General features: G+C 42.6%; 1 protein-coding gene across 1 annotated transcript in view; it reads left to right on the top strand.

The window, feature by feature from the left end:
• Dchs2 (dachsous cadherin-related 2) overlaps positions 1–26,771 on the top strand; it is a 217,946-nt gene that overhangs the window by 156,755 nt on the left and 34,420 nt on the right. Inside the window, exons 12-14 of the mRNA XM_045130640.1 lie at positions 9,706–9,840; positions 10,281–10,490; positions 12,456–13,313. Of these exons, the coding sequence (XP_044986575.1) occupies positions 9,706–9,840; positions 10,281–10,490; positions 12,456–13,313 (1,203 nt within the window). The remainder of the gene's footprint in view (positions 1–9,705; positions 9,841–10,280; positions 10,491–12,455; positions 13,314–26,771) is intronic.

The following is a 26,771-nucleotide window of genomic DNA, read 5'->3' as shown; positions in this document are numbered from 1 at the left end:
GGTGCACTGGGCATAAGAAGACAATGGTCCATTATTTCTTGAGACTATATTTCCGAAGCTATGGTGTTAGCATTGGACTACCTGGGTTTGAATCTTAGTTATTTCTAACTTAAGCTGTGTAACCTTGAACAAATTACTTATCTTTCCTATTCCTCTTGTCTGTTAAAAAGAGATAACAGTACTTAATTTGTTAATTTTGTTACCAGTATTAAGGAATTATTATGTAAAATGAGCGCTTTTACCACTGTCAGGCACAAGGCAATATCAACTTCTATTATAGACCATAAATGCAGAGAAATGACTTTGAGGCTAAGTATCCATGAACATCTCAGATTTGTTTTCATTATCACTGTGGCTCTTTGGGCACATAAAGTCCAAATCTTTAGTAAAATTCTGTTCTCATTTTAAGCAAAACAATGACAAAAAGTATTGTGTTGTATCCTGTTGCTAGCATAACAGAAAATTCCAGATTTCCATCTGAACTGATACAAATAATTTAATAAGCCAGTCCTTAAGTTTCCTTTTGTGTGTACAAGCAGCATTCTATGGAGCATAAAGTGTCTTCTTGTCCTTGCAAGGGTGATCATAGATATTTCCATAGAAAGAGCAGCATTAATCATAGCATTTCCTCATCAGTCATTGACCAAAGGAGAAAAAGTATTTTTTTTTTGATCCTTCCAACTACATATCATTTGGTTACTTTGGGGAAACATGTCTTAATGAAATGCTTTGACATACATTTATCTGTATGTGATTGCTAGGCACACTAATTTCCAGCACTAACTTAACTTTTCGCTGTCTGACCAGAGTGGGGCAGTATGATTCTAGAATTCCCTTCCGCTGCTCAGAACCACAGGGGTGGAGCATGCTCACAGTGTTAGTGTCAGTCTGCACTTGAGTTTATTTGGCACAAATCTGGCGGTGTTGTTTGTCTTGGGGGTTCCAGGGACCATGGGGAATATACATCAGCATTGTGTTTCACAGTAATTCCTGTTCAATAAAATCCTATTAGGATGCTCTCTGTTGTAATGGAAACTACAAAGAGTGCAGGCGTACCACGAAACCATTGCTGTGTGACTTAGTCACCGGGTGAGAAGCTTTCTCCTCTCAGCCTTACTATGTACTGTTAATCTAAATATTCTACGACGAACTCTGCTGAAATGATTTCGTTTCCCATAATATTGAGAGGGGAGAAAAGAACTTCTCTCTCAAATTTTCTCAGAAATTAACTAAAGATGATAAAATCCTTAATGTACTCTTTTATTTTTTACTATCAAGCTGCCTATTATTTTTTTTATTTTTTTTAATTTTTATTAACATTTTCCATGATTATAAAATATATCCCATGGTAATTCCCTCCCTCCCCACCCCCACACTTTCCCGTTTGAAATTCCATTCTCCATCATATTACCTCCCCATTACAATCATTGTAATTACATATATACAATATCAACCTATTAAGTATCCTCCTCCCTTCCTTTCTCCACCCTTTATGTCTCCTTTTCAACTTACTGGCCTCTGCTACTAAGTATTTTCATTCTCACGCAGAAGCCCAGTCATCTGTAGCTAGGATCCACATATGAGAGAGAACATGTGGCGCTTGGCTTTCTGGGCCTGGGTTACCTCACTTAGTATAATACTTTCCAGGTCCATCCATTTTTCTGCAAATTTCATAACTTCATTTTTCTTTACCGCTGAGTAGAACTCCATTGTATAAATGTACCACATCTTCATTATCCACTCATCTGTTGAGGGACATCTAGGCTGGTTCCATTTCCCAGCTATTATAAATTGAGCAGCAATAAACATGGTTGAGCATGTACTTCTAAGGAAATGAGATGAGTCCTTTGGATATATTCAAGCTGCCTATTATTAATGACACTAGTTTTAGAATTCATAGCCTGCATCCTGTTGAAAATGATTGAGTTCCAAGCTCATGATTACAGAGATCATGATTACAACTGAAAATTTACATGCAAAATTGTTGATTTTTTTTATTTGCTTTACTGGGTGTTCAAAATGCATTATAACACCTTTGTAAGTCTCAGGAATCCTTACATATTTTAGAGATGGTTTGAGTTTACTGGAAATCTCCATGTTTTCTAATGAGGCACGAACTGTGAAGCAGGCTGTTATGTAAATATCAGTTATGTTTGAAATTTCCCCTCAATCTTTTGTTTTGTTTTGTTTTATTTTTACTTAGTAGGTTAAGACAATGAAACAGGATTATACAAGATAATTAAATGACGTACTTGAGAATTTTAGCATAACTGGCATTGGGTTGGAATTTATGAATGGTTTACTTATAGCATGCATTTAAAAAAATACTATAGCATTACTTAATTACAGAGAACTTAACATATGTTTTCTGGCATTCTACAACGCAGTTTGAAAAAAAATATGTAAGCACACTGTTTTGTTTGGCATCCAAAACCCACAGAGATTTGAATGTTTATGTTGTATGACTCATACTAATTCCAGCAGGAGTTTCCTCTTGTATTAAAAAAAAAAAACTACCAGATTTTTAACTGGGGTATTAAAACCCCTCCAGCATTCGGTGCCCCCAACAAAGCTCCATTGTTAATGACGAAGGACCTGCCCTTGCGGGTGCCATCCCACCTCCCTGGAGGGAGATGTTTCTCCCTAGGGAAGGTGACTTACTTGGGCTGGTACAGTTACCCATTAGTGGATTATACACAATGATTTAACAGGATATTGATATGCAGAAATATAAAATTTGTTAATGAGATGTTATTTTCTATTCCATTAAAAATGCATTCTCTTGGGGCTGGAGGGATGGCTTAGCAGTTAAGGCACTTGCCTGCAAAGCCTAAGGACCCAGGTTCAATTCTCCAGGACCCACATAAACCAGATGCACAAGGTAATGCATGCATCTCCAGTTGGTTTGCACTGGCTAGAGGCCCTGGTGTGCCTATTCTCTACCTTACTCTGTCTCTGTCTCTCTCCCTCTATCAAACAAAAAAAAATTAAATATTTTTTTTAAAAAATGCACTTCTGGGCTGGAGAGATGGTTTAGTGGTTAAGGTGCTTGCCTATGAAGCCTGAGAACCCTTGTGCGACTCTCCAGATCCCACAGAAGCCAGAGGCACAAAGGTGAGGCAAGCACAAAGTCGCCTATGTCCAATAGGTGGCGCATGAGTTTGATTGCAGTGCCTGGAGGTCCTGGTGCCAATTCTCTCTGTCTCTCAATCTCAATTTTTCTCCAAATTAACTAATTAATTAAGCAAAAACCATTCTCTACCTGGCATCACCTTGAATAAACTACATCTGTTTCTTGACATGACTTCCTCTGTGTAAGATGTACAATGTTACCCTCCAAAGCTCCTCTTGGAGCCAGAGAAAACAGTACTTACTTTTCTAAGATGCCATTAATCATAAGAGGCATCTACTATCAGATACGTAAAATGCTGGGGCGGGGGGGGAGATGAGTCTGGAAGTAATGAAAGGAGATAAGTAAGGTTCCTTACCCCCTTCACTGCTGAAGTACACTATACTAGGCATTGTCCTCATGAACAATTATAAGGCACCATCTATATACCTTTTAAAGGAAAAGTACTTGTGCCTGTACCGAAGAACAGAGAGGTAAAAAAATAGCTCCTCCTCTTCATTCTGTTCCTCAGTTTTGGGACTCTAATCCAGGGAATTTCAAATGCTACACAATTGCTTTACCACTGAGCTACATCCATAGCCCCAGATGCCAAAATGACATAATCACCTTGTGTAAAACATATGGTTCTAGTGGACACTCCAGCTGGCTATTCAGGGTACTTTGCCAGTTTCGCCGCGCAGTGGCATTTCTTCTGGGTTATCCACCGAGGCACGATGCCCATCACAGCTCACCTGCGTGTTATCGGTAGTGACTCACTGACAGGCTTTGGATCCTGTGCCAAGAGCTCGTCCTGCGTTCCTACATTCAGCCCGACCCCAGGATGCAGAATGAGAGCCGCAGGACTTGGGCAACCCATCCGTCTCACTCGTTTTGTGCCCAGTTCTAACATTTTTGGTTTTACCCAAGTCCAAACATAAGAAATTCGAGGTGGACTAGGACTTTGGGCCCTTCAAAGCTTGAATTTCCCCACCTGAGGTCCTGGGCATTGCCAGAGGAAGTCACAGTGACAGGCCAGGTGGTCACCACCTGCCCGGGCTCTGGTGCTTGGGCTAAAGTCTTACGACCGCTCTGCTGGCCTTCTGTGGATGGCTAGTTGGTCCTCTTCATGTAAATTTTCTCTATGTAGACTCAAAATATAGATGTATTTGCAGAAAGATCAAAACAACTACAACAATAACAACAACAACAACAAAATAAGGACCAATCATGACCTCACTAGATTACAGATGATCCCTGGAAAATCTCTGGTCTATGTTCTGGCTGCATTGGATGCGCTATACTATAACTGTGTATTTTTTTTTTTCACATATCTGCCTCCCATCTAGGCTCTGAACTTCTGGATTCAGTATGTTTTATTTACTTCACACTCAGATCACTAGGGTAGTGTAAGATAAGATAAACTCAAGCAGTGATTTTGTCTCTACGGTCTCAGCAAGCCAAGCATGTGAGACATTGATGGCCTTGGGCTGCCTGCCCTCGAAATTGATCATTAATTCACTAATTTAATTCTTTTGACAATTCAGCAGGCATGTCCTCCTGTGGCTTTAGAAATATCTCAGGGGTGGATATTGTGCGATTAATGAATACGTGGAAAAAATGGTCTTCCTAAAATGTTGGCCAGAATATTATACTTTGTCCCTGTCAGAATTTCCTATTAATTTCTTATAGTCTGTGTATGGGGATAAATTTCTCTCTTTGACCTTAATAGGAAGACATTTTAAGATGTGGCTTCAGCACTTATACAGTACTTAAAACTCCAGTCACTCCTCCATCTTCTACTTTAGAACAGGATTTTCAATTACATTTTCCTACAAAAGTCAATATTTTAAAAACTTACAGGTCTGTTTATGATGTCTGTTTCTCCGTTCTGATTCGGCAGCAAGATGACAGCTATGGTTAACTCATAATAAAGTGAGTGTGGCTGCATGCCAGCCAATTTCTACAAAACAAGGATGAGACCAGATTTGCCCACTGATCTGGATTTTGCCATCCCCATTGTCTAACATGAATGGCTCATAAAGGCATCAAAATGACTGCTTTTTGTTTATCAGATCCAAGTATCACAAAGTCATCAAAGATGTAGACTGATGGGACATTCCACTGGACACCCAGGTCACTAATATCTCTGTTGAGTCAATGCTGGTAAAGAGTGAATGTCTGAGTACAGATATCCTGGTTTTTTTTTGTTTTGTTTTGTTTTCCGAAGTAAATGCAAGTGACTTCTGGTAGTCCTTATAAATTAAAGTGTTTTTTTCTTCAAATATGGTCTCATGACTAGTGACATATTCACCCATAGCCCACAGAGGACATCTCCCACACAAGATGTCACGGAGAGTGGTGTCCTCCTAAGTAGTTTAATTCCTAGTGTCTTTATGGAGGGAGGCTCCTCTGAACTCTGGATAAATTTACTGAGGTGAGGATGGGCATGCCAGCCACAGAAAACCCATCTTTCTTTCCCCATTTCCTTGCATTTTGGATTCTTTGCAGAACAGTATTTTAGAGAGGATTTGGCTTCTCAACTGCAGTTGATTGTAGGGTCACACTGAATCCAATCAATCCAATGGTCACGGACAAACCCAATGAGCCAACACTTTCAATTCAGAATCCCTAGTTGATATACTCTATCAGTAATTCTATCACTAGCCAATGCTATGTTCTAGCTTCCCACACACTTCCCTTCTTCCATGGATCAGTGTCTTTAGACATGATTTTTACATGCGTGCCTCTGATTTGCCAGCATCAGTGGTTATCATTCTCTGACTGAGCCAGGTTTGCTCTCTGCTGCCTGGAGTATATCAGAACATAACTGGATTTTGGTTTGAGTGGGACTAGGCACCCCCCCCCCCCCCGCAATGTATCAGCCACTGAGTTTGTTTGGGTCTGATGTGGACAGAGAGGTAGGTATTTGGGGGCTTTCCTAGTAGTCCAGCAATTTTCTCAGAGTTGAGCAGCATGTTCACAGTCTCAGCTTATAACTTACTTTCTGTAAATCTGTGGTGCATTCAGAAACATCACCCGATATTACCCCCCTCTTCACCACCGTGCAGTCGGAGTTAGGGCCACTCGACGTGCTAACTTCATCATGGTCCAACCCAGAGTACCACTTACTTCACCACTTTATCACTGAAAGCAAATTTCCCCTGGCAAGAGACTTAACACTGTATCCAAGGATGAAACATGCCAGAATCCCAGCTATAGAAGACCTTTTCCTTTTGCCAAGTAATCATATCTGTCAGGAAAATTAGATGCTGTAATATAGATGCTGGACATTGAATAAGCAAAGACAGACTATGAAGAACTCCCAGAAAATGAAAAAGAAAGAGAAAAAAAAGAAAAAAAAAACCTCTAGGGAGCAAATAACTTGTGAGGCAAAGAGGAGTTTGGGAGCTGAGGAAGAACATGAAGGAGGAGAGCATGCAGAGCCGGGATGGAACAGCTTTCCTGGTCAAAATAGGGGACACCTACTTCTTCCTCTTTCTGACTTTCAGTCTCCTTCTAGTGTCCTTGTGTGACAACTCTTGGAGGAAGTAAAGGGAAAAGCACATGTGTGGTCTCAGATCCTAGCATCAGGGACCAGAACAGGAAGAATGGATGGAAGTGAAGCAAAGAGAACGGCAATTCCAAGCCCGTCCCCACAGAAACAGACAGCCTGCTTGGGGAATATAAGAGAAGTCCAGGAACATAAGGAGCGAGTCTGTGAGGAGAGGTGGGGAACTAAACAGGTCCATCACATGAAGGGCTTTGTAGATGCTGAGAAAGTGTTTGGACTTTGTTTTGAGCTCACTGACGCTCATTTTTCCCCTCTCCCTCTCTACTGGTTAATTCCTGCTCATCTTCAGGATCCCGTAGGAAGCAACCAGGCTTAGCCAGTGCTTGGTTTTCTCATGTGGAATTTTAATCACGTTTGCTTGTCAGCATCCAAGACTGTGCCATAAGGCCCGTGAGGACAAAGACTTTGTGTCCTTGCTAGCACCTGTATTTTTAGCACATGGCCTGTTACCCTGGAGCTCTGTTGATTGAATGGGATAATCAGTGCACAATCCACCTATCTGGGACAGCCTCCCTGCTCTGTTCCCTCATAGCTGCATACATCCCATCACTCCACAGCTCACTGAGTTCATTGTCTCTTGCACTAATGGGGCATTCTGATGACCAAGATAATTATCGTAGCAATGCCCTTTCCACTCGGGTCTCCGTTCGTGACTGGGACCGAGTACTTAAAGGGAAACTGGATTCACGTTGGTTCAGAGCGCCAGCGCTTCCAGCAGACACGGAACACCGCGGTAGGGAAGACATCGCAGTAGGGGCTGGAGGGCACTAGTCTCATCCACCCACAGCTAAGCAGCCGAGAGACAGAAGCTGGAGAGACGGAGACAGAGCGGGAAGTGGGGCTGGGCTATGCACCTCAATAGGTATCCCCGGACAGGCTCCACCTCCCAAAGATTCCACCACCTCTCCAAACAGGGCCACCAGCTGGGGACCAAGGGTTCAAATCCACGAGCCCATGGGGGGCATCTGACTGAAGACAGCACTGACATTAGGTGAACAGGCATTGCATGAATAAGCACATGAGGAAAAGAGGAGAGGAGGGAAAGAAAGAAAGAAGGAAAGAAAGGAAATAACCAAACAGCGGGAGGTCAAGGCAGCTACGTGGCACCATCTGTATAGGGATAGAAACTAACATCCTTAGAAGGGGCAGAACACAGGATGGATGTGCGTGGTGAGATGCTAATTAAAGGACATCAGTTGCTAATGAACGTAAATCACTGTATCCCATTCCAGAAATCAGTGAAAAAATGTCATAAAGAAATGGCAAGGACCACCTCTGGGGCTCAGTAGAGGTGTACTTACCAAGCATGAAAGACACTGTACCTAGTACCATAAGACAAACTCTATATATGTCATTTGCAAAAAAAAATAGCAAAAACAACTTTTTAAATTTTCTACTCCTCTTTCCCTATTTCTCTCCTCTTCATTTATTCTACCTGATATTTTTAAATGCCAAACAGCAGTACATGATGCCTTAGATAAGAGAAATGGTTAAGAACTACAGATGACCAGCAGATTTATGACCAGAAAATCATCAGTTAGAGCAGAAAGAGTAGCTTGGAATGACGGTGGGCTTTCGTTCACTCCAGAGAATGGACAACATTGCTCAATAAAATTTGGCTACCAAAAAATAAACAACAACAACAACAAAAAGCAGCAGGAGAAAGGAAAGCTTACTTTTTGTAGATAGAGAAGAATATACTTAAGGCAAGAAAATTCTTTTGGAGAAAGACTACTGCTGGTAGGAAAATTCTAAGAGAGACCATGGATGAGTTGCCTGTGCCACTGAGATGGAAATTTGAAAGGCAAAGTACAGGGCAGGTTTGGAAAGTGGAGAGAGTTCTTCCTTACTGCTTTTTCTTTCTTTCCGTGAAGGAGCCTGTGAGACTGAGCCAGGAGGCACTGGGTAGGAAGGAGAGAGACTTCACGGAGGTGGGGTGACTGAGGACAGCTGCCAAGATGGCAGAGACATTTCACTGGCCTCAGATTGTGCTGGTGTGACTGTTTCTTCCTCCGGGCCTCTGTGGGATAATCAAGGAGAGCAGAGGAGCTGAGGCTGTGATGGGCATCTCTAGCCAACAGCCATGTGGCCTGAGGAAAAAGCAGAGGGACACTCAGGCTGGGCTGGTGCTCCAGAGGAAGTCACCTAAGAGAGGACATCGTCCTCGAGGGATGTATTAAAGGAGTCACAGGGCTGCAGGGACTGAGGTCTCAGAGTGGGGAGTAGAGAGTGCTGTGTACCCACACAGGCACATGCCCATCTTTCACCAGCAACGTGCCCCCTGGATCTTGCAAGGATCTCCAGGTGCAGATTTCCAACGTCTCGTAATGTGATGGAATTAGGCAAAACCATTGTGATTTCATTTTAGTTTTCTTAGCTCTCTTGTTTGTTTTCTGAAGGATTACCAGAGGGTGGGCACAGTGGTGGGGGGGAGGGGCTTGCAAAGAGGTAAGTCACTACTTACAACCACAAGAAGGTGGGAAGAATTATGTCTCAAAGTATGTGGCATCACATGTCTCACTGCAGATAGGAGATTGGCTGCTAGGTCAGCCGAAGAGCAAGGCATGAACAAACACTCAGCAGCCACTCGGTGGGTTACCTCCTAAGGCTGAGAATAAACAGGGTCCTATTACTGAGCACAGACTCTTAACTAGTGGCTAACCTACAGAAATTATCATCTGCCCCACAAGCTTACAATTATGTCGTTAAATCATAATCATGGGTGTTAGAAGGAGTAATTAGGAATACGTTGTAGAATTGCACACTCATAAGAAAAATTTTATGGGCAGGGAAAAATCCCGAACATTCACTAAGGTGAGGTCTCACAAGACTTTTGAAAATCATACATTTCGGCTCATGAGACCTTTATTTCACAAGAGCATGCAGAGAGGGTTTACTCTGACCTTAATTAGAAGACTGTTTAAGAATCCAGCTTTTCTTATCTATGGCCTAACGTGTGCATAAGAAAATGGTCAAATTACCCAAAGAGATAATTGCTAAGTTGTTTTTTAATCTCTTCCTGAAGGAGTCAATTCCAAACTTCAGTTTGAAATCATGCCGGGGGCTTTCTTTGGGTTGTTTGAGATCAATCCTGACACAGGAGAGGTGGTGACGGCTGCCACGCTGGACAGAGAAGCTGAGGAAGTCTTCACTCTCCGAGGTAAGGCACCTCGCCCTCACTCTGTGTATCCTTATAAAATCCAGACAAGGGTTGCAAAGATGGCCCAGCAGGTAAGGCACGTGCCTGCAAAACCTAACGACTTCAGGTGGAATCCCCAGCTCCCATGAAAAGCCAGTGGCACAAAGTGGTATATGCATCTGGAGTTTATTTGCAGTGGCTGGAGGCCTTGGCATGCCTATTCTCTCTCTCATCTCTGTACCTCTCTGTTTGCAAATAAACTACATATATATACGCACACACACATACACATACACATACATACATATATTCAGAAAGGTCACAGGGTCAGTAGGATGTCTTTAAATGAAATGTTGTAGATATAGGTCTCTCAGTTAGTAGTGTGCTCTGTCTATGGGGAACAGGACAGCTGAGAGAGGAGTTGATGGCCACAATTCATCCATCATTGTGTTTTTTGTCAGTACTTGTACGAGACGCGGGAGTCCCTTCATTATCCAGCACCACAACAATTCTCTGCACAGTCGAAGATGAAAACGATCATCCCCCAGTGCCTGTTGCCCCCAGTCATGCCATTGAGGTTCTGGAAAACCGAGAGCCAGAGGTCGTCTACACTGTGTGGGCTTTTGATATGGATGCAGGCAGTAATGGAGTGGTCACATATCACATCGTTGGTAAGCATTTGTAAATCAGAATTCTCTCCACGGTGCAAATTGCAGGATGATTCTACTTGGTAGCTGTTGTGTTGTCCTGCAAAATCTGCACCCACTGATGGCTTCCCGCAAGGTTTCCTCACCACCTCTTCCCATGGCCACTGTGATCCGTTGCTGTCCAAGTTCTTTAAAAATGGGCTCTTTAAATTCTCCTGAATTTACTTCTACAGTAAACGCTAGGTGGTATACAGATTTCCTAATTTGTCTCTTCCATAGAATGAGTTATTTATTTTTATATTCTGAATTAATGTTTTTCCTACATCCTTGTAGAATTTATGAAAACAAAATAGATTTTTATGCTTTAAAGTTCAGTTAGGGCTGGAGAAATGGCTTAGGGGTTAAGGCATTTGCCTGAAAAAACTAAGGACCCTGGTTTGATTCCCCAAGACCCACATTAACCAGATGCACAAGGGGGCACATGCATCTGGAATTCGCTTGCAGTGGCTGGAGGCCCTAGCACACCCATTCTCTCTCTCTCTTTCTCTCAAATAAATAAATTAAAAAAAATTTTTTAAAAGAGCAACTTACCTGAGCAGTACTGATTTTTTTGTGTTAGTCAGCTTTCTGTAACAGCCATACCTGAGAGTGAAAAGTTAGTGGGGGTCACAGGTTTGGATCTTCCTGTTCATCATCATGAGCAGTGTTGCTTTGGGCCTAGGGAAGCACATGCCAGACCAAACCTTCCAGCATCATGATCTAGGAAACGTAAGAGTGAAGGAAGGAGCCAGATGCCCATCAACCCTTCCAAGGTCACATCCACTGTGACCTAAATCCATGGGAGATCTAGTCAAGGGTCCAGCTAATTGTTACAAAGCAGTAGGTCTCACATCCAAAGCATCCGAGGATGTGTCACGGGGTACACACCAATGGGGCATGACTGGTGTAGTGAGTAACATTTGGGAAAATTATTATAATCTGTTATTTCTTTATCATTTTATTATTTATTTATTAGTTACAGAGGGACTGAGGGATAGAGAATAGGAGAGCCAGGGCCTCCAGCCACTGCAAACAAACTCCAGATGCATGCACCATGATGTGCATCTGGTTAAAGTGGGACCTGGAGAACTGAACCTGGGTCCTTAGTCTTTGCAGGCTAGCTTCTTAACTGCTAAGCCATCTCTCCAGCCCTGTTAATTTTTGATTGATATAAAAATGGATATACTGTTTCTTATGCTTGAATCTTCATTGCAAATGAAACACACATTGCAATGTTCTCAAGAAAAGAAACGTATGACTACATAAAGTTGTAAATACACACAAAAATTATTCAAGGTGGGCTGGAGAGATTGCACAGTGGTTAAAGCACCTGACTGTGAAGTTTAAGGACCCAAGTTTGATTCCTCAGTACCCACGTAAGCCAGACGTACACGATGGTGAATGCATGTAGAGTTCTTTTGCAGTGGCTGGAGGCCCTGGCATGCCCATTATCTCTCTTTGCTTTTATTTCTCTCATAAATAAATAACTATATTTTAAAAAATCACTCAAGGGCTAGAGAAATGGCTAGGGGTTAAGACACTTGTGTGCAAAGCATAAGAACCCAGGTTCAATTCCCCAGTACCCACATAATGCCAAAGGCACAAAGTGACACATGCATCTGGAGTTTTTCAGTAAGTAGATGCCCTGGTGTGCCCATTCTCTCTCTCTTCTCTTTGCCTGTCTTTGTTTGTGAATAAATAAAATTAAAAAGCCATTCAAGATGTATATACCAAGATGTATAGTGAATGATATTGCTCATCTCCTGTTGGAAAATTTATAAGGGAAGGATGGAGTTTACCATGCTCACTGTTCTCAGAACCTACAAAAGTACTAAGATCTAGCAATCTGCAAATAAACATTCCCAAATGACTAAGTGAACACATTGTAATGCTGGGAAAAGTATATGGCTTTTTTGATTCAAATACATTTTCAATTGTTTCCCACAACAGATGGAAATACTGATGACTACTTTGCCATTCATGAAAGGTCAGGAGAGCTCTCAACCACTCGTGCTTTGGACCGGGAGCAAATCCACAATTTCACCCTCATTATTCTGTGCTCTGACCTGGGGCATCCACCTCGGAGCTCTGTGATGCAGTTGCAAGTCAGGGTTTTAGACGACAATGACCACAGCCCTTCCTTTCCCATGCTACATTACCACTCGTCTGTGAGGGAAGATGCCCCGGTGGGAACCGTGGTCGTGACACTTACTGCTGTGGACAGGGACGAGGGCCTCAATGGGCAGACAGAGTACTTTCTGCTGGATCAAAGTTCTGGTGCGTTCACTATCGACCTGCTGACAGGCGTTATGAGAACTGGCCTCCCTCTTGACCGAGAATCCAGATCTCAGCACACATTTCAAGTTGTGGCCAGAGACTGCAGTGTCCAAGGCCCAAGAAGCACTGTGGTTACTATAACGATATCTGTCACCGATACCAATGACAACTACCCCATTTGGGAACAGAACCCTGTGGATGTTTTTCTTTCTCCCAGTCTACCTATAAAGCACACCATTGCTCATCTGAGAGCCCACGACCCAGATGCAGGAGCCAACGGGACTGTCACTTTCAGTTTTGAAGGCGCGCCCTCACTGTTCTCCATTGATGAATACACTGGGGACATCAAGCTTCAGCAACACCCGGCTTCAGCATACTTTCCCACGTGGCTGCTGGTAAAAGCCACAGATCAAGGGGCTCCAGCGAGGACAAGCACAGGTCTCTTGGTCGTTCACATGGAAGGAGAAGAGGTGAAGATCACCTTCAGCCACTCTCTATACGAAGGACTTGTGAGTGAGAACTGTGAGGCAGGTGAGTGACCCCCCCCCATCCGACACCCCAGTTTGGGGGAAAAATGTTTCTGTTGGTCTTCACGCCTGTGTGTGTGCATTTACCCGTTGTTTCTCTGGTTTTCTCTGAGGTGAGGTTGTGTGTTCCCTCTGCTTTCTGTCGTTTTGTCTCTGCGGGGTCTTTTGCGCTCCCGCGTGTATTTTCAGATTGCCTTTCCTGTTTCTTTGGGAAAATGTTATTAGAATTTTGATGGGGATTGCATCCAGTCTATAGATCCCTTTCCATAACATAGCCATTTTCACATTATTATTATTATTTTTTTGGTCAGTTCATGGGTATGAGCGCTCTTCTGTTGTTTTTGTTTTCCTCAAGTAATTTAAAGATTTTTATTGGAAACAATTTTTACATTCTCAATTAGGTTGATTACTAGGTATTTTATTGGGTAGAAAAAACTTATGAATGGAAAATTTTCCTGCAATCAACCAGCCAGACAAGAGTTACACACTTATGCAACAGTGGCACACAGCCTCTGCGGGTAACCATCTGTTCTCTGACTGAACAGGAGGCCCGCTCAGTGGGAGAGGCCTTGTTTCCCGATTTCTTTCTCCACATGTTTATCATCAGTAGGTAAGAAAGTTACTGCTCTTTTGTATATTTCTTTGTACCCTGCTACACTTTTGCAAGTGTCAGACCTAAGTCTCCTAATGGATTCTCCAAGGTCTTCTAAGCATAGGATCATGCTGCCTACAAACAGTGATATTTTTACTTCTTCTTTTCCTAGTTGTATCTCGTTAATTTCTTTCTCATTTAATTGCTCAGTCTAATTCTTAAAGCACTATAGTAAGTATGGTCTGGCAGAATTAACACCCTTCTCTGTTTCCTGATATTTGAAGGAACACTTTCTATTTCTCCCAGTTTCATATCATGTTGACTGCAAGCTTGTCATTTATAGCCCTTTTAAAATGCTGAGTCATGTTTCTTCTATTTCTCTAGTTTCTTCTGAGCTTTTATCATGCCTTTCTAAAAGCAATTTTTTCCTGCTCCTATTGAGATGAGATTTCTGTCCTATAATCTATCTGTGAGCTATATTACATTTATTGGTTGCATATGTTGATAACCATTCTCGTATCTCTGGATTGAGATCAACTTGGCCATGGTGTATGATCTTAATGTGTTTTTAATTCTGTTTGCAAGTATCTTATTGGCACTCTTTTCATCCATGTTTAGCAGGGAAACTGGTCTATGGTTTTATTTTGGTGGTATCCTTTTCGGGTTTGAGGATCAGGCATCATAGAATGAGGGTTCCTTCCTTCTGTATTTTATGGCATTGTGTGGAATAGAAGTTTTGGTATTCTTCAAAGGTTTCATAGATCTGTCCAGTCCTAGGTGTGGCTTTGGTGGGAAGCTTACTGCTGCAAACTCAACTCATTATGGATCTGGTTAAGTAGTTTGTGTCCTCTTGGTTTCGTTATTTTTTTCTTGATTTAATTTTGATATAACCTATATGTCTAGGAAACTATTGGATTCTTCTAGATATTCCAGCATTTTGTTAATATGAACTTTTAAAGCATTTCCTAATGATCAGCTGGATTTCAATGGAATTTGTTATAAATGCCAAGTTTTCAATTCTGATTTTATTAATTTGGATCTTTTTCTTTTCTTTCCTCTGTTACTTTCAGTTAGTTTTCGATCTCTTTTTTTTTTTTTCAAAGAGCTAGCTCTTGGCTTGAATTCATGTGTTATTGTTTTAGTCACTGTTTCATTAATTTCTGTCCTGATCTTTATTACTTGCCGTTTATTGCTTTCATGTTAGGATTGTTCTTGTTTCCCAAGGCCTTGAAGAATAGCACTGTGTTATTTACTTGAGATTTTTTATTTTATTTTATTGTGTGTATATATGTCTGTGCCGTGTGTGTGTGTGTGTGTGTGTGTGTGTGTGTGTGTGCTTGGGTCCAGAGTATGATAAGGGTTGTCTTCCTCAATTGTTCCATTTCATTTTACCAACAGAATAAAGGGTCTCTCACTTGAGCCCAGAGCTCACAATTCAGCTAGTCTAGGTATCCAGCTGGCCAAGGACTTTCCTTGTCTCTGCTTCCCTGTGCTCTGGGATTGCAGACAGTCTACCATCCCCTCCTAGCACAGAAGCTGGTGGTCTGAGCTCTGATCCCCATAATTGCCTGGCAAGTGCTGTATCCACAGAGCAATTGCCCCAGCTTTCTCTGGTTTTTATTATTTATTTATTTATTTGCAAGAAGAGACAGAGATAGACAGAAGAGAGGTAGACAGAAGGAATAGGTTCACCAAGTCTTGCAGCCACTGCAAACAAACTCCAGAAGTATGCAGCACTTTGTGCATCAGGCTTTACATGCGTAATGGGGAATTGAACCCAGCTTGTTAGGCTTTGCTGGCAAGTACCTTAACAGCTGAGCCTTTTCTCTGATTTTTAATATAAGCAGTCATGGCTGTCAACTTTCCTATTGGATCAGCCTTTGCTATAGCTCAAAGGTTTGAACAAAATGTGCTTTCACCTTTAACAAATTCTAGGGATTTTTAAAAATATTGTGCATTTGCAAGCAGAATATTAGAGTGAGAGAAAGAGAGAGTCATAGAGGGAGAGAATGGGCACACCAGGGTCTCTTGCCATTGCAAATGCTAATGAACTCCAGATGTATGTGCCACTTTGTGTAGCATCTGGCTTTATATGGGTACTGCGGATCAATCCCAGCTCACCAGACTTTGCAAGAAGGAACCTTTCCAGCTCCCAATTCTAAGAATTTTTTCAATTTCCCTCCATATTTCTTCAGTGTTACACTGGGCATCCTAGGCTCTATTGTTCAGTCTCCTAGTATTTATATCAAGTTTCTTCCGCCTTTATTGGTGGTTGTATTCCTGTAGAATGACGTCCAGAAGGAAGGCTTCCATGGGACTGATTCATGCTGTCTTAAGTTACTTGTAATTCCCTTCCCCACCTCCTCGACCCTTACCTCTTGAAAACCCTCCCATCTCTCTCTTCTGTCCCTCACCTAGCCTGGTAAATATTTCCTCCTTTTCTCCCTTCTTCTTTCTCCTGGCCTCCTTCTAGTCTCAGGTCCATATTCCTGACACTTACTGTCATTTACACACATCTCCACTTGATCCAAGTTAGAATCCGCAGATGAGAGACAACAAGAGACTTTTGTCTTTCTGTGCCTGGCTGACCTAGCTTAAAATGACTCCCTCCCCCCCATGACCCCAACACCATCCATCTTCCTACAGATTTCATTTTTCCCTTAACCACTGTGGAGAATTCCATTGTGTGTATGTTCTTCACCTGTCTCTCTCCCAGGGCCTGTGGCAGGTTGGATTTGGTGTCCCTGACTTGTGAGATCTCCCTATGTTTAGACACCCAGGGTAGCCCAGTTGTAAGCAACATGATACCTGTGAAGATGGCGGCTGACCATTGTCATCTGAGTCATATCTAGTGACAAAGTGGAATTCGGCCCTTTCCAGAGAAGTCACGGTCTCACCAAAACCCTCACCTGAATCTGAGGCTGCTGAGAACGGTGGGCTTGGTGTGTGAGCAGTGACCCCAGCCTCTTTCCAGCAGGGGCCCCTGGACGTGGCTGCTGTCTTCTTGCCATTTTCTTTCTTTACACGTTTCTGCTCCTTAAGAGTATTCCCAGCACTCTATCTCTGTTTGGAATAGAGTACATTCTTTCTTAGCCTGACCCTTGTACATCTCCCAGAGGCAGCTTCTCATGGGCCACATTACCTGCAGGTCTTAAATCTTTTGAAAAGTTTAGAATAAACCCTTGAGAACCCACAGTGTTGAAATCTACTACACGACACCCAGCAGCCTTCCAGAAGTCACTTTAGTCTTTCCTTCCTTTTACTTCCAGTTCTCTAGGTATCCCAGTGAAGTTGAGCCGGCAACACTCCTCCTCAGTCCGTGCTATTCAGAACTGCATGAATTTCTTTAAATTATCCTGAGGGAGAAAGTTGCCATTATGGATTATGTTGATACCCTGGCTCAAAGGAAGTGCTCAGGATTAGAAAAAGCTGAAATAATACTGAAACATGAGACACAGGAGGACACTCTAGCCAGTAAGATATTTTTAATATTGTAAAATAAGTAACATAGATCTTGATGTTTTGGAGGGAAAAATACCGTCTTCCCGCACCTTGGCAGAGGACGCAGTGAGCTGCCGCCCTCCGTCAGCTGAGCAATGTGGGGACGGGAGCCGGGTTCCCGTGGCAGGCTGGCCGAGCCCGGCATGCCTCCCCTGCCCACGCTGAACAAGCTCGCCTTCTTCTCTCTAAGCAGAGATGGCAATGTCCTCCTCACAAGGATGCTGTGGGAACTAAATTGGGTTGTAGGAGGACAGTCGTCATCGTGGCTGCTGCTGGATGCCATCTGTGCTAATCCTTACTTGAAGTGCACAAAGTTAGCGGCGCAAGTCCTCAGCAGAGCTGGCCATCGCCACACAGCCGTACGATCATTAGGGAATCCTCGCAGCTTTTAAAGCGCTGCCATTGGGTTCATTTTCTCCTCAAACTCGTTAAGTATCAAACTTTCCCGAAAAGAGGCTCTGTGTTGCTGGTGAGTGTGGGAATTTTTATCATGCTGGAAAAGAAACAAGGAAACAAACATTTTCTTATTCCTGCTTCATTCCTTAGGACCAGCCTCATGGCAACATGAAATTCACTGTGCGTACCATGTAGACAGCCACGCACAATATGGAGTTCATTACCTTAGCTCTGCGGGAGACAAAAACAAACAAACAAAAAAAAGTTGTAGGCAAGATCAAGTTTTCTCAGAGGAAGATGCATCCTCCCTAAGGTAGTTTTTATCTTGTAAGTTATCCCAGCTCCACAGCTCCACATCCAGGCCTCACCTAGAGAAGCTCAAGGTTTCATTTTATCAACATAACAAGGGGCTTCTTCTCCCAACAGTGGGACTTGTCAACCAATATGAAAGAGACTTTTAAATGTACCACGATGCCAGTTTGATAAATTTATTGGCTCAACTATGCTGAATGGATTACCAGGGTGATGCTGAAGTGACTCAGTCTCCCTGGGGCGGAGGGGCGGGTCTGATATTGGAAGCCAAAGTGCTATCAGAAAGAGACTTGCCTATCCTAACTCATTCAGAGCTAGATGCAATTCAAGTGTCGAATGCCATCAGCTGGGTGTGACCTTCTCCTGGAGAATAGCTTCACTGGCAATGCCAAGCGGGATTTAGTGATGCTCTGCTGACCTGGGACAGGCTGCAGCTCCCGGCTCAGTAGCTCCCCTTTAATTCACACACTCTGCAGCCTGGCTTTCTGTTATCTCCGTCAGCATTTCTGCCCTGGAGGCTGTTTATTATTTCTTCAGGAAATGTTTGCATGACTCTGTTTGAGTCATGATGTTTTGTCTATAAATAGAATGGGGATACAATTTTTATTTAATTTTATTTTTTATGATTAACAACTTCCATAACTGTAAACAATATCCGGTGGCAATTCCCTCCCTATCCCCGCTTTCCCCTTTGAAACTCCACTCTCCATCATATCCCCTCTCCCTCTCAATCAGTCTCTTTTATTTTGATGCCATGATCTTTTCCTTTTATTATGATGGTCTTGTGTAGGTAGTGTCAGGCACTGTGAGGTATTAATAATCCCGCCTGTGTCCTCTATCTGTGGATAAGACTTCTGCTCTTCTACAACTTGCAAGATGTTAGGATTGTTCTAGCAGAAATGCAGAGGAGGTATTCAGTCTTGGACAGATACCGATAAAATATGTGGTCCTTCCTACAAACAGAGATGGCTCCTAAGGAAGGGTGCTCTGTGGAAGGAAGGGCCATCCCCCTTCTGGGCAGAAAGAAGCATGGAAAACAAGTTGTCAGCCTTAAGCATAGGGGCTGACACTTTCCTTGACACTGCGATCCAGGAAGAGCCAATGAGATGGTGTGAACTAAAAGCTGATAGCAAGGCTGGAGAGATGGCTTAGCTGTTGAGGCGCTTGCCTGGGAACTTAAGAATTCCTGTTCAAATCCTCCAGATCCACTTGCAATCAGCTGCAACGGTGATGCAAGTGTGCAATGCCACGCATGCCCACAAGGGGGCGGAAGACTCTGGAGTTCACCAACAGTGGCTGAAAGGCCCTGGCGCTGGCTCGTAAGCTAGCTCTCTCTCTCTCAAAAATAAAAATAAAACATAAAAGCTGAAAGCAGAGGCCACTCTACGAAACTACCGCCTAGTGGGGTGGCCCTTTGTAAATACAGAACAAGGGGCCCCAGAGCAAGATGTGTCGCATGCTTAGGCAATGGGAAGGTGCGAAGGGATGTTCTATCCTTGTTCAGCGCTTGCAAGGCCTAGAAGCCGCAGCTGCTCCACCATGGACGCAGATGAGCAGAGCACAGGCCTGCAGCTCTCCTCTGGGGAACACCAGGGAATGGGGTGAGCTCATCCCCAAGTGTGTGCATGGTCAGCCGGAGACGCAGAATCACACGACAGTGGATCAAAGGGTCCAGTGTCACTGAAGGTTAGCAGAAGGGCTGAGTCAGCCAGGGTGGAGCTCTGAGCTCGACCACAACGTCCGCCAGATTCATTAAGAGCTGGAGGCCAGCTCATATGTATCTCCCTTCACCATTGCAGGATCCCCACCCACTCACGAGTGCCACTTCCCCCACCCCTTTTAAATTTTATTTTTATATAGAGAGAGAGACAGAATTTGCACGCCAGGGCCTCAGCCACTGCAATCAAGCTCCAGACACTTGCGACCCCTAGTGGGCATGCGCGGCCTTGCACCGGCCTCACCTGTGTGCTTCTGGCTAACCTAGGATCTGGAGAGTCCAACGTGGGTCGTCAGGCTTTGCAGGCAAGTGCCTTAACCGCTAAGTCATCTCTCCAGCCCTCCAGGGCCATCTTAACTGAGCAGCGCAGGAGGGAGGAGAACTGAAGTACTGAGCGTGTTCTCAAAGACGTCCTTTACTTACAAATAGCATTTAGAGGGAATATACTAAGATGATATTAAATAGCTTTTTCAAGATGGGTATCTTTTTCCTATTATCAAAGTTGGTTAGACTTTATGACAAAATGCCTAGGGGGGGGGGACATTCAAAACTTTCTCTAAAAGGAAGACAGGTTTGTTTTGGCTCATTATTCCAAACGTTTTATACCATGGTCTCTTGTTCTCATCACCACAAGCCTGCATCAGGGGTGGAACATCATGGCAGGGAGTTCATGGCACAGAAATCTGCTCTAGAAGTCCAAAAGGAGAGAAAGGAATGGGCCAGAAACAAAACATGCCCTCCGATATTCCACCCCAACGAGGTCTCACGTCTTCAAGTTTCCACTACCATCCAGTCGTCTGTTTAATTATGAGCTACCAGTGGGTTTGTTGATGAAGGTGGACCCCCCATGATCCCGTCTCTCCAAAGTCCCCACCTTCACCACGTGGCCTTCTGAAGACGAATAAGAGTGCTACTCATAAGATGTAGTAGAGCAATCATTTAAAAATGAACCATCATTTTTGGGCTGGAGGAATGGCTTAGCAGTTAAGGCATTTGCCTGCAAAGACAAAGAACCCAGGTTCAATTCCCCAGGACCCACATTAGCCAGATGGACAAAGGAACACATGCATCTGGAGTTCAGTTGCAGTGGGTTGGAGGCCCTGGCGCACCCATTCTCTCTCTCTCACTTTTGCTCTGTCAAATAAACAAATAAATGAAAAATAAATAAAAATACACTATCTTCTGGGTGTGGTGGTTCACGCCTTTAATCCCACCACTCAGGAGGCAGAGGTAGGAGGACCACCATGAGTTTGAGGCCACCCTGAGACTCCATAGTGAATTCCAGATCAGCCTGAGCTAGAGTGAAACCCTACTTCAAAAGATAGATAAATAAATAAATAAATAAATAAACTATCACTTTATTTAAAATGATAAAAATAAACAACTGGGCTGGACAGTTAAGGTGCTTTCCTGCAATGCCTAACAACCTGAGTTTGATTCCCTGGTTCCCACTTAAAGCCAGATGTACAACATGGCACGTGCATCTGGTGTTTATTTGCAGCAGCTGAAGGACCAGGCATGACTACTCTCTTTGTCTGTCTCTCTTTTCTCCATCTCTCTCTCTCTGCTTTCAAATAAATTAAAAAAAAAAAAACTGTCACTTTAATTGCTCAGTGTTATGTTTTAACATTCAGAGCGAAGCAGTCTTATTCTCATTAAAAATTATATTAGTCTGGGCTGGAGAGATGGCTTAGCAGTTAAGCACTTGCCTGTGAAGTCTAAGGACCCCAGTTTGAGGCTCGACTCCCCATGACCCACCTTAGCCAGATGCACAAGGGGCACATGCACCTGTAGTTCATTCGCAGTGGCTGGAAGCCCTGGCACACCCATTCTCTATCTCTATCTGCCTCTTTCTCCCTCTGTCTATCTGTCACTCTCAAATAAATAAATAAATATTTTTTAAAAAATTATATTAGTCTGATTTCATAAGAGAAATCAAAACTCTATCAGCTGTTGATAGCTTCTTGGTTTTTGAAACTCATTCTATAATTAGCATTCAGAGTGCCATTGACGTAACAGTCTGTGTGATAGTATTAAAGACTTATTTTAAGATACTTGAGCCCAGGGTGGAGAGATATCTTGGCAATTAAGGCACTTGTCTGCAAAGCCTAGGAACCCAGGTTCGAGTCCCCAGTACACTAGTGACAGTGCATGAGAGGGTGGCATCAGTATGCCATCCAAGTTGGAGGACTATTGCTTCTACAACAACCATGAGGAAGGCTGGGGCCCTATTGACAGTGCCTGAGAGGGGGGCACCTGACAAAGGCAGAGAGCAATCGGGCAGAAGGTGGGCAAAATAAAGATGAAAGAATGACAAAAATTTCAGCTTTCTGGCTGTTCCCAGAGCAAAAGTGAGTAGGTGTTTGGTTTCCACACGTGGAATGGGCTATGATGCCTTGGGAAGAATTCACCTGAGGTGGACTAGAATGTTACCTTGTTAGAAGCAGGTAGGAATAGCCAGAAAGGAAGACGTGCCTGGAGTAGCATGCGTCAAATAAGGCAGCTAGGACTATAAGGGAATGACATCGGTAACGGAATACGGGGCAAAGGGAGCCAAAAGAAGTCCTGAGGAGTGAGGAGGCTTAGTTGACATGATTCAATATTTGGTCTAAAAATAGATTCCAAGAGCGGAGACCCACCAACGTGAATTCTAGGTCATCAAGCTGCGGCTTCTTATAGGAACGGTTCACAACTAAACTGAATCTAGCACCTTAGGAGGACTTGGTAACTTCAGAGAGAATGATCCAGCCAGTTTTATTTCAGAAGCCACAGGACAGCACTGTGCAAAGTGAAATGGAGACAGAGAATTTCAGAGCATCTTTCCAGGCTTTGGTTGTGAAGGGCAAGAAAAGAATGTGACGAGAATATGTTTAGAAGCGGAGGGGTGTTTTGTTCTATTTTGAAAGCTGGAAGAGATTTTGATATTTGTGATTTATGGCACTTGAAGTTTACTAGGAATTTACAATAATATTTAATTCAAAAGAAGACGAAGACATTCGGCTAGAAATACATAGATGTCCTCTCTTTTATTTTTGTTTTTAATTAGCACCTATTGTTTGTGGATGTTTGAAGGCTGGTTTTCATATTATTTTAAGGATAACAATGCCATCTTCCCAAACAGCTATTTTGACAAACCAACGGAATCATTGAAACAGCAAATTGTGGGTTGCAGAGACACAGCTCAGTGGATGAAAAGCTCAGGACTGAGGCTGGAGCACCCGAGCGTTATCTCCAGACCCCGCATTAAAACAAACAAACAGACAAAAGCAGCCTGGAAGCGATGACAGACTTCTGCCATTGCAGCATGCTGAGGGTGAGGGAGGTGACAGAGACGGGACGATTGCCCAGAACCTCATGGCACACACAGCAAGCCGCAGAGTAAGAAGCGAGAGCGAGGACCCCTGCCTCAAATGAGGTGGGTAGGGAAGGGACTGACCTCCACGTTGTCCTCTGACCTCCACGTGCAGGCTGTGGCATGTGCACCTGAGTTCTCCCTCTCCTCCTTCACCTCCCCTTCTCTTTCTCTCTCTCTCTTACACACAGACACACACAGAGAAATAAATAATTTTAGGGCTAAAGTGATGGTTGAGCAGTTAAGACACTCAGCTGCAAAGCTTAGGGACCCAAGTTCACTTCCCCAGTACCCACGTAAAGCCAGATGCACAAAGTGGCACACATGCGTCTGGAGTTTGTTTGCAGTGGCAGGAGGACTTGGTGTGCCCATTCTGTCTGTCTGTCTGTATGTATGTCTCTCTTCTATCTCTTTCTGCTTACATTTTTTTTAAAAAAATATTTAAAATAAAATAATTTTAAAAGCAAAGATTTTTGCATTCACTATTTAGTAAGTAAAAGTACCTCAGAAGGCATTTCTTTTAAGTGAAATATAATTGAGAGATGTGTTGTGTATCTCAACACTAAAGCTGAGATTGGCCCTTTCAGAGATGCTGAGTGACCTTCCTGGATTCAATTGGTTCTAGAACAGGGTCTGGAGTTCCATGGACTGGGAAGGAAGGTATAGACAGGTCTTGAAAATGTGGAAAAAATCTAAAGTCCGAGCGGTGATGTGTGAATAGTGGCCCAAAAAGAAGTGGCTGGGCAATGAGGGGAGAAGTTCAGAAACACCAAGCCCACAGCAAGATATGGACTCAGGCCCCTATGGCCTCCACTGTGAGAGATGTGGTGAGAACATCCAGGGGTCATTTCAGTTCCTTCCTTTGTCTACGTGGTTGTGTGTACTTTTAAATAATTGAACACAACTATCTATAGGTAATCACTACAAAATATTGGCCATCACAGTCTGTAATACCATCATGGAGGGAGTATAATTCAGATTTAATTAATTGCATTTACTTCTCACTGCATGTATTAACTATTCTTTTTTTTTTTTACAAGGTGTTTAAAAACATTTATTGCATGAATGATGATTTGCCTTGAGGCTTGAAGATCATTTTTCACACACTCTCTCTCTTGTTTGTTTGTTTGTTTGTTTTTTCAAAGTAAGGTTTCACTCTAGTCCAGGCTGACCTGAAATTCACTACGGAGTCTCAGGTGGCCTCAAACTTACGGTGATCCTCCTACCTTTGCCTCCCGAGTGCTATAATTAAAGGCATGTGCCACCACGCTCAGCTTATTTTTTTGTTGTTTTATTATCATTTATTTTTCTTTTCACCATTTTTATTTTTAACATTTTCCATGATTATAAAAAATATCCCATGGTAATACTCTCCCTCCCCCCAATATTAACTACTCTTTTCTATATGTCTCTTTTGAAAAAAAAAAAAAACTTTAAAGTCAGTGAGAATTCAGTAACTTCCTCTGTTATTTTTTTATTTTCTTGGCATCTACAAAATCTAATGTGTTTAAGAACACATTCAACTCCTATCATCTAGTTTTCAATTCTTTCACAAATTTTGGGAAATGATCCTTTTAACCATATATATTTCATGGATTGATTCCCTTTCTTCTTCCTTCCCTCCTCCCCTCCCTCCTTCCTACCACTCCTTTATCCTTCCCTCCTTTACCTTTCCCTCTCTCCCTTTCTTCCTCCTCCCTTCTTCCTTCTTTCCTTTCTTTCTTCCTCCTCCTTCTCTTTCTTTGGAGAAAGCTTTCCTATCAATTCAGCTATTTTTTTTTTTTTTTTTTGTAATGAGAGGGACAAATCAAACTTTTCTCCCTCTCAATGTGGCCAAAACATACACTGTAAATGCTAGACATTCGTAAGTGCACAGCACTCCCACAGTGTGCTGTGTTCTGTAGAAGGTCTCAGACAACCTTCATATTCACGATGAAATTATGTACCCAGTGAGCAAGTTTCCCCTGACACTTTGTCTAGCCCATGGCTAATGCCATTCTTCCTCTCCTCCTGAGATTATGGCTGCTTTAGATACTTTGCAGAAGTAGAATCATACATCTTTGTCTATTGTGATTACCTTATTTGGCATAATGTACTCAACATTTATCTGTTTGGAGCATATATCAGCATTTCTTTCTTTTTATAAATAGTATTTGTTTATTTAAGAAAGAGGGTGAGAGAGAAAAAGATGAAGAGTCTGACAGAGAGAGGGAATGGGTGTGCCAGGGGCTTCAGACACTACAAACAAACTCCAGACTCATGTACCACCTTGTGCATCTGGTTTACACGAGTATTGGGGAATGGAACCTGGGTCCTTTGGCTTTGAAGGAAAGTGCCTTAACCACGAAGGCATCTCCTTAGCACAGATTTCTTTCTTTTTTAAGGCTAAATAACATCCTATTATATGTTTCTACCATGTTTGGACTATCCTTTATCAGTTGATAAACATTTGGGTTGTGTCCAACTGTGGGTTATTGTGAATACTGCTAAAGTGTAGATGAGATTATAATGACCTAGAGATACTGTCCAAAGTTATTTTGAATATATATCCAGAAGAGGAACTGTCAGATCATATGGTTTTTATTTATTTTTAGCTGTAAGTGGTGGCACACACTTGTATTCTCAGCACTTGGATTACAGAGGAAAGAAAACCAGCATCTTGAGAACAGGTGGGCTCCAAAGTGTGTGCCACATTGATTTAAGCTATTAAACCTTCCTTGCATTCCAGAAATTAGCTCTACTTGATTATGGTGTCAGACCCCGTAACATGCTGTGTATTTCTGTTTGTTGATATTTTCTTGAGGATTTTTTCACATACAGTCATCAGGAATGTTGGTCTATAGTTTTCTTTTCTTCTTATAGCTCTGCCTGGCTTTGGTATGCTGGTTCCATAAAATGAGTTTGGAAAATTCCTTCCTCATACTAAATTTTTAGAAACAGTTTGAAAAGGTTTGGCATTGTTTATTCTTAAAATGTTTGTGAGAATTCCCAGTGAAGACATCTCATCTTTTGATGTTGTTTGTTTGTTGATTGCTGATTTAATCTACTTATTAATATATTTATTTTTTTATTTCTACATAATTCAGTCTTGGTAGGTTGTATATTATTAGAGGTGTATATATTCTTCTCAGATACCTAATTTATTGGTATATTTGTTCAAGATAGTCTCTTGTTTTAATTGTCTACAGTCCTTGTAATAATGTCAATTCTACCACTTCCAATATATTTTTTGAAGGCAGGGTTTCACTGTAGCCCACACTGAACTGGAACTCACTGTGTAGTCCCAAGCTGGCCTAGAATGCATGGTGATCCTCTACCTCCTGAGTGCTGGGACTAAAGGTGAGTGCTGCCACATCCAGCTTGACTTCTGTTTTTTGTTGAGTCATTTGTCTATTTAGTATAGCTATAGTTCGTTATTTAAAAATATATTTAAAAATTGAGCCAGGCGTGGTGGCGCACGCCTTTAATCCCAGCACTCAGGAGGCAGAGGTAGGAGGATCGCCAAGAGTTCAAGGCCACCCTGAGAATACATAGTGAATTCCAGGTCAGCCTGAGCTAGAGTGAGACCCCACCTTAGGAAAAAAAAAAAAAT

This window comes from Jaculus jaculus, chromosome 12, assembly GCF_020740685.1.
Source record: "Jaculus jaculus isolate mJacJac1 chromosome 12, mJacJac1.mat.Y.cur, whole genome shotgun sequence".
Lineage (NCBI taxonomy): Eukaryota > Metazoa > Chordata > Mammalia > Rodentia > Dipodidae > Jaculus > Jaculus jaculus.
Note: the sequence above shows the minus strand (reverse complement) of the source record. Positions and strands in the feature narration are given on the sequence as shown.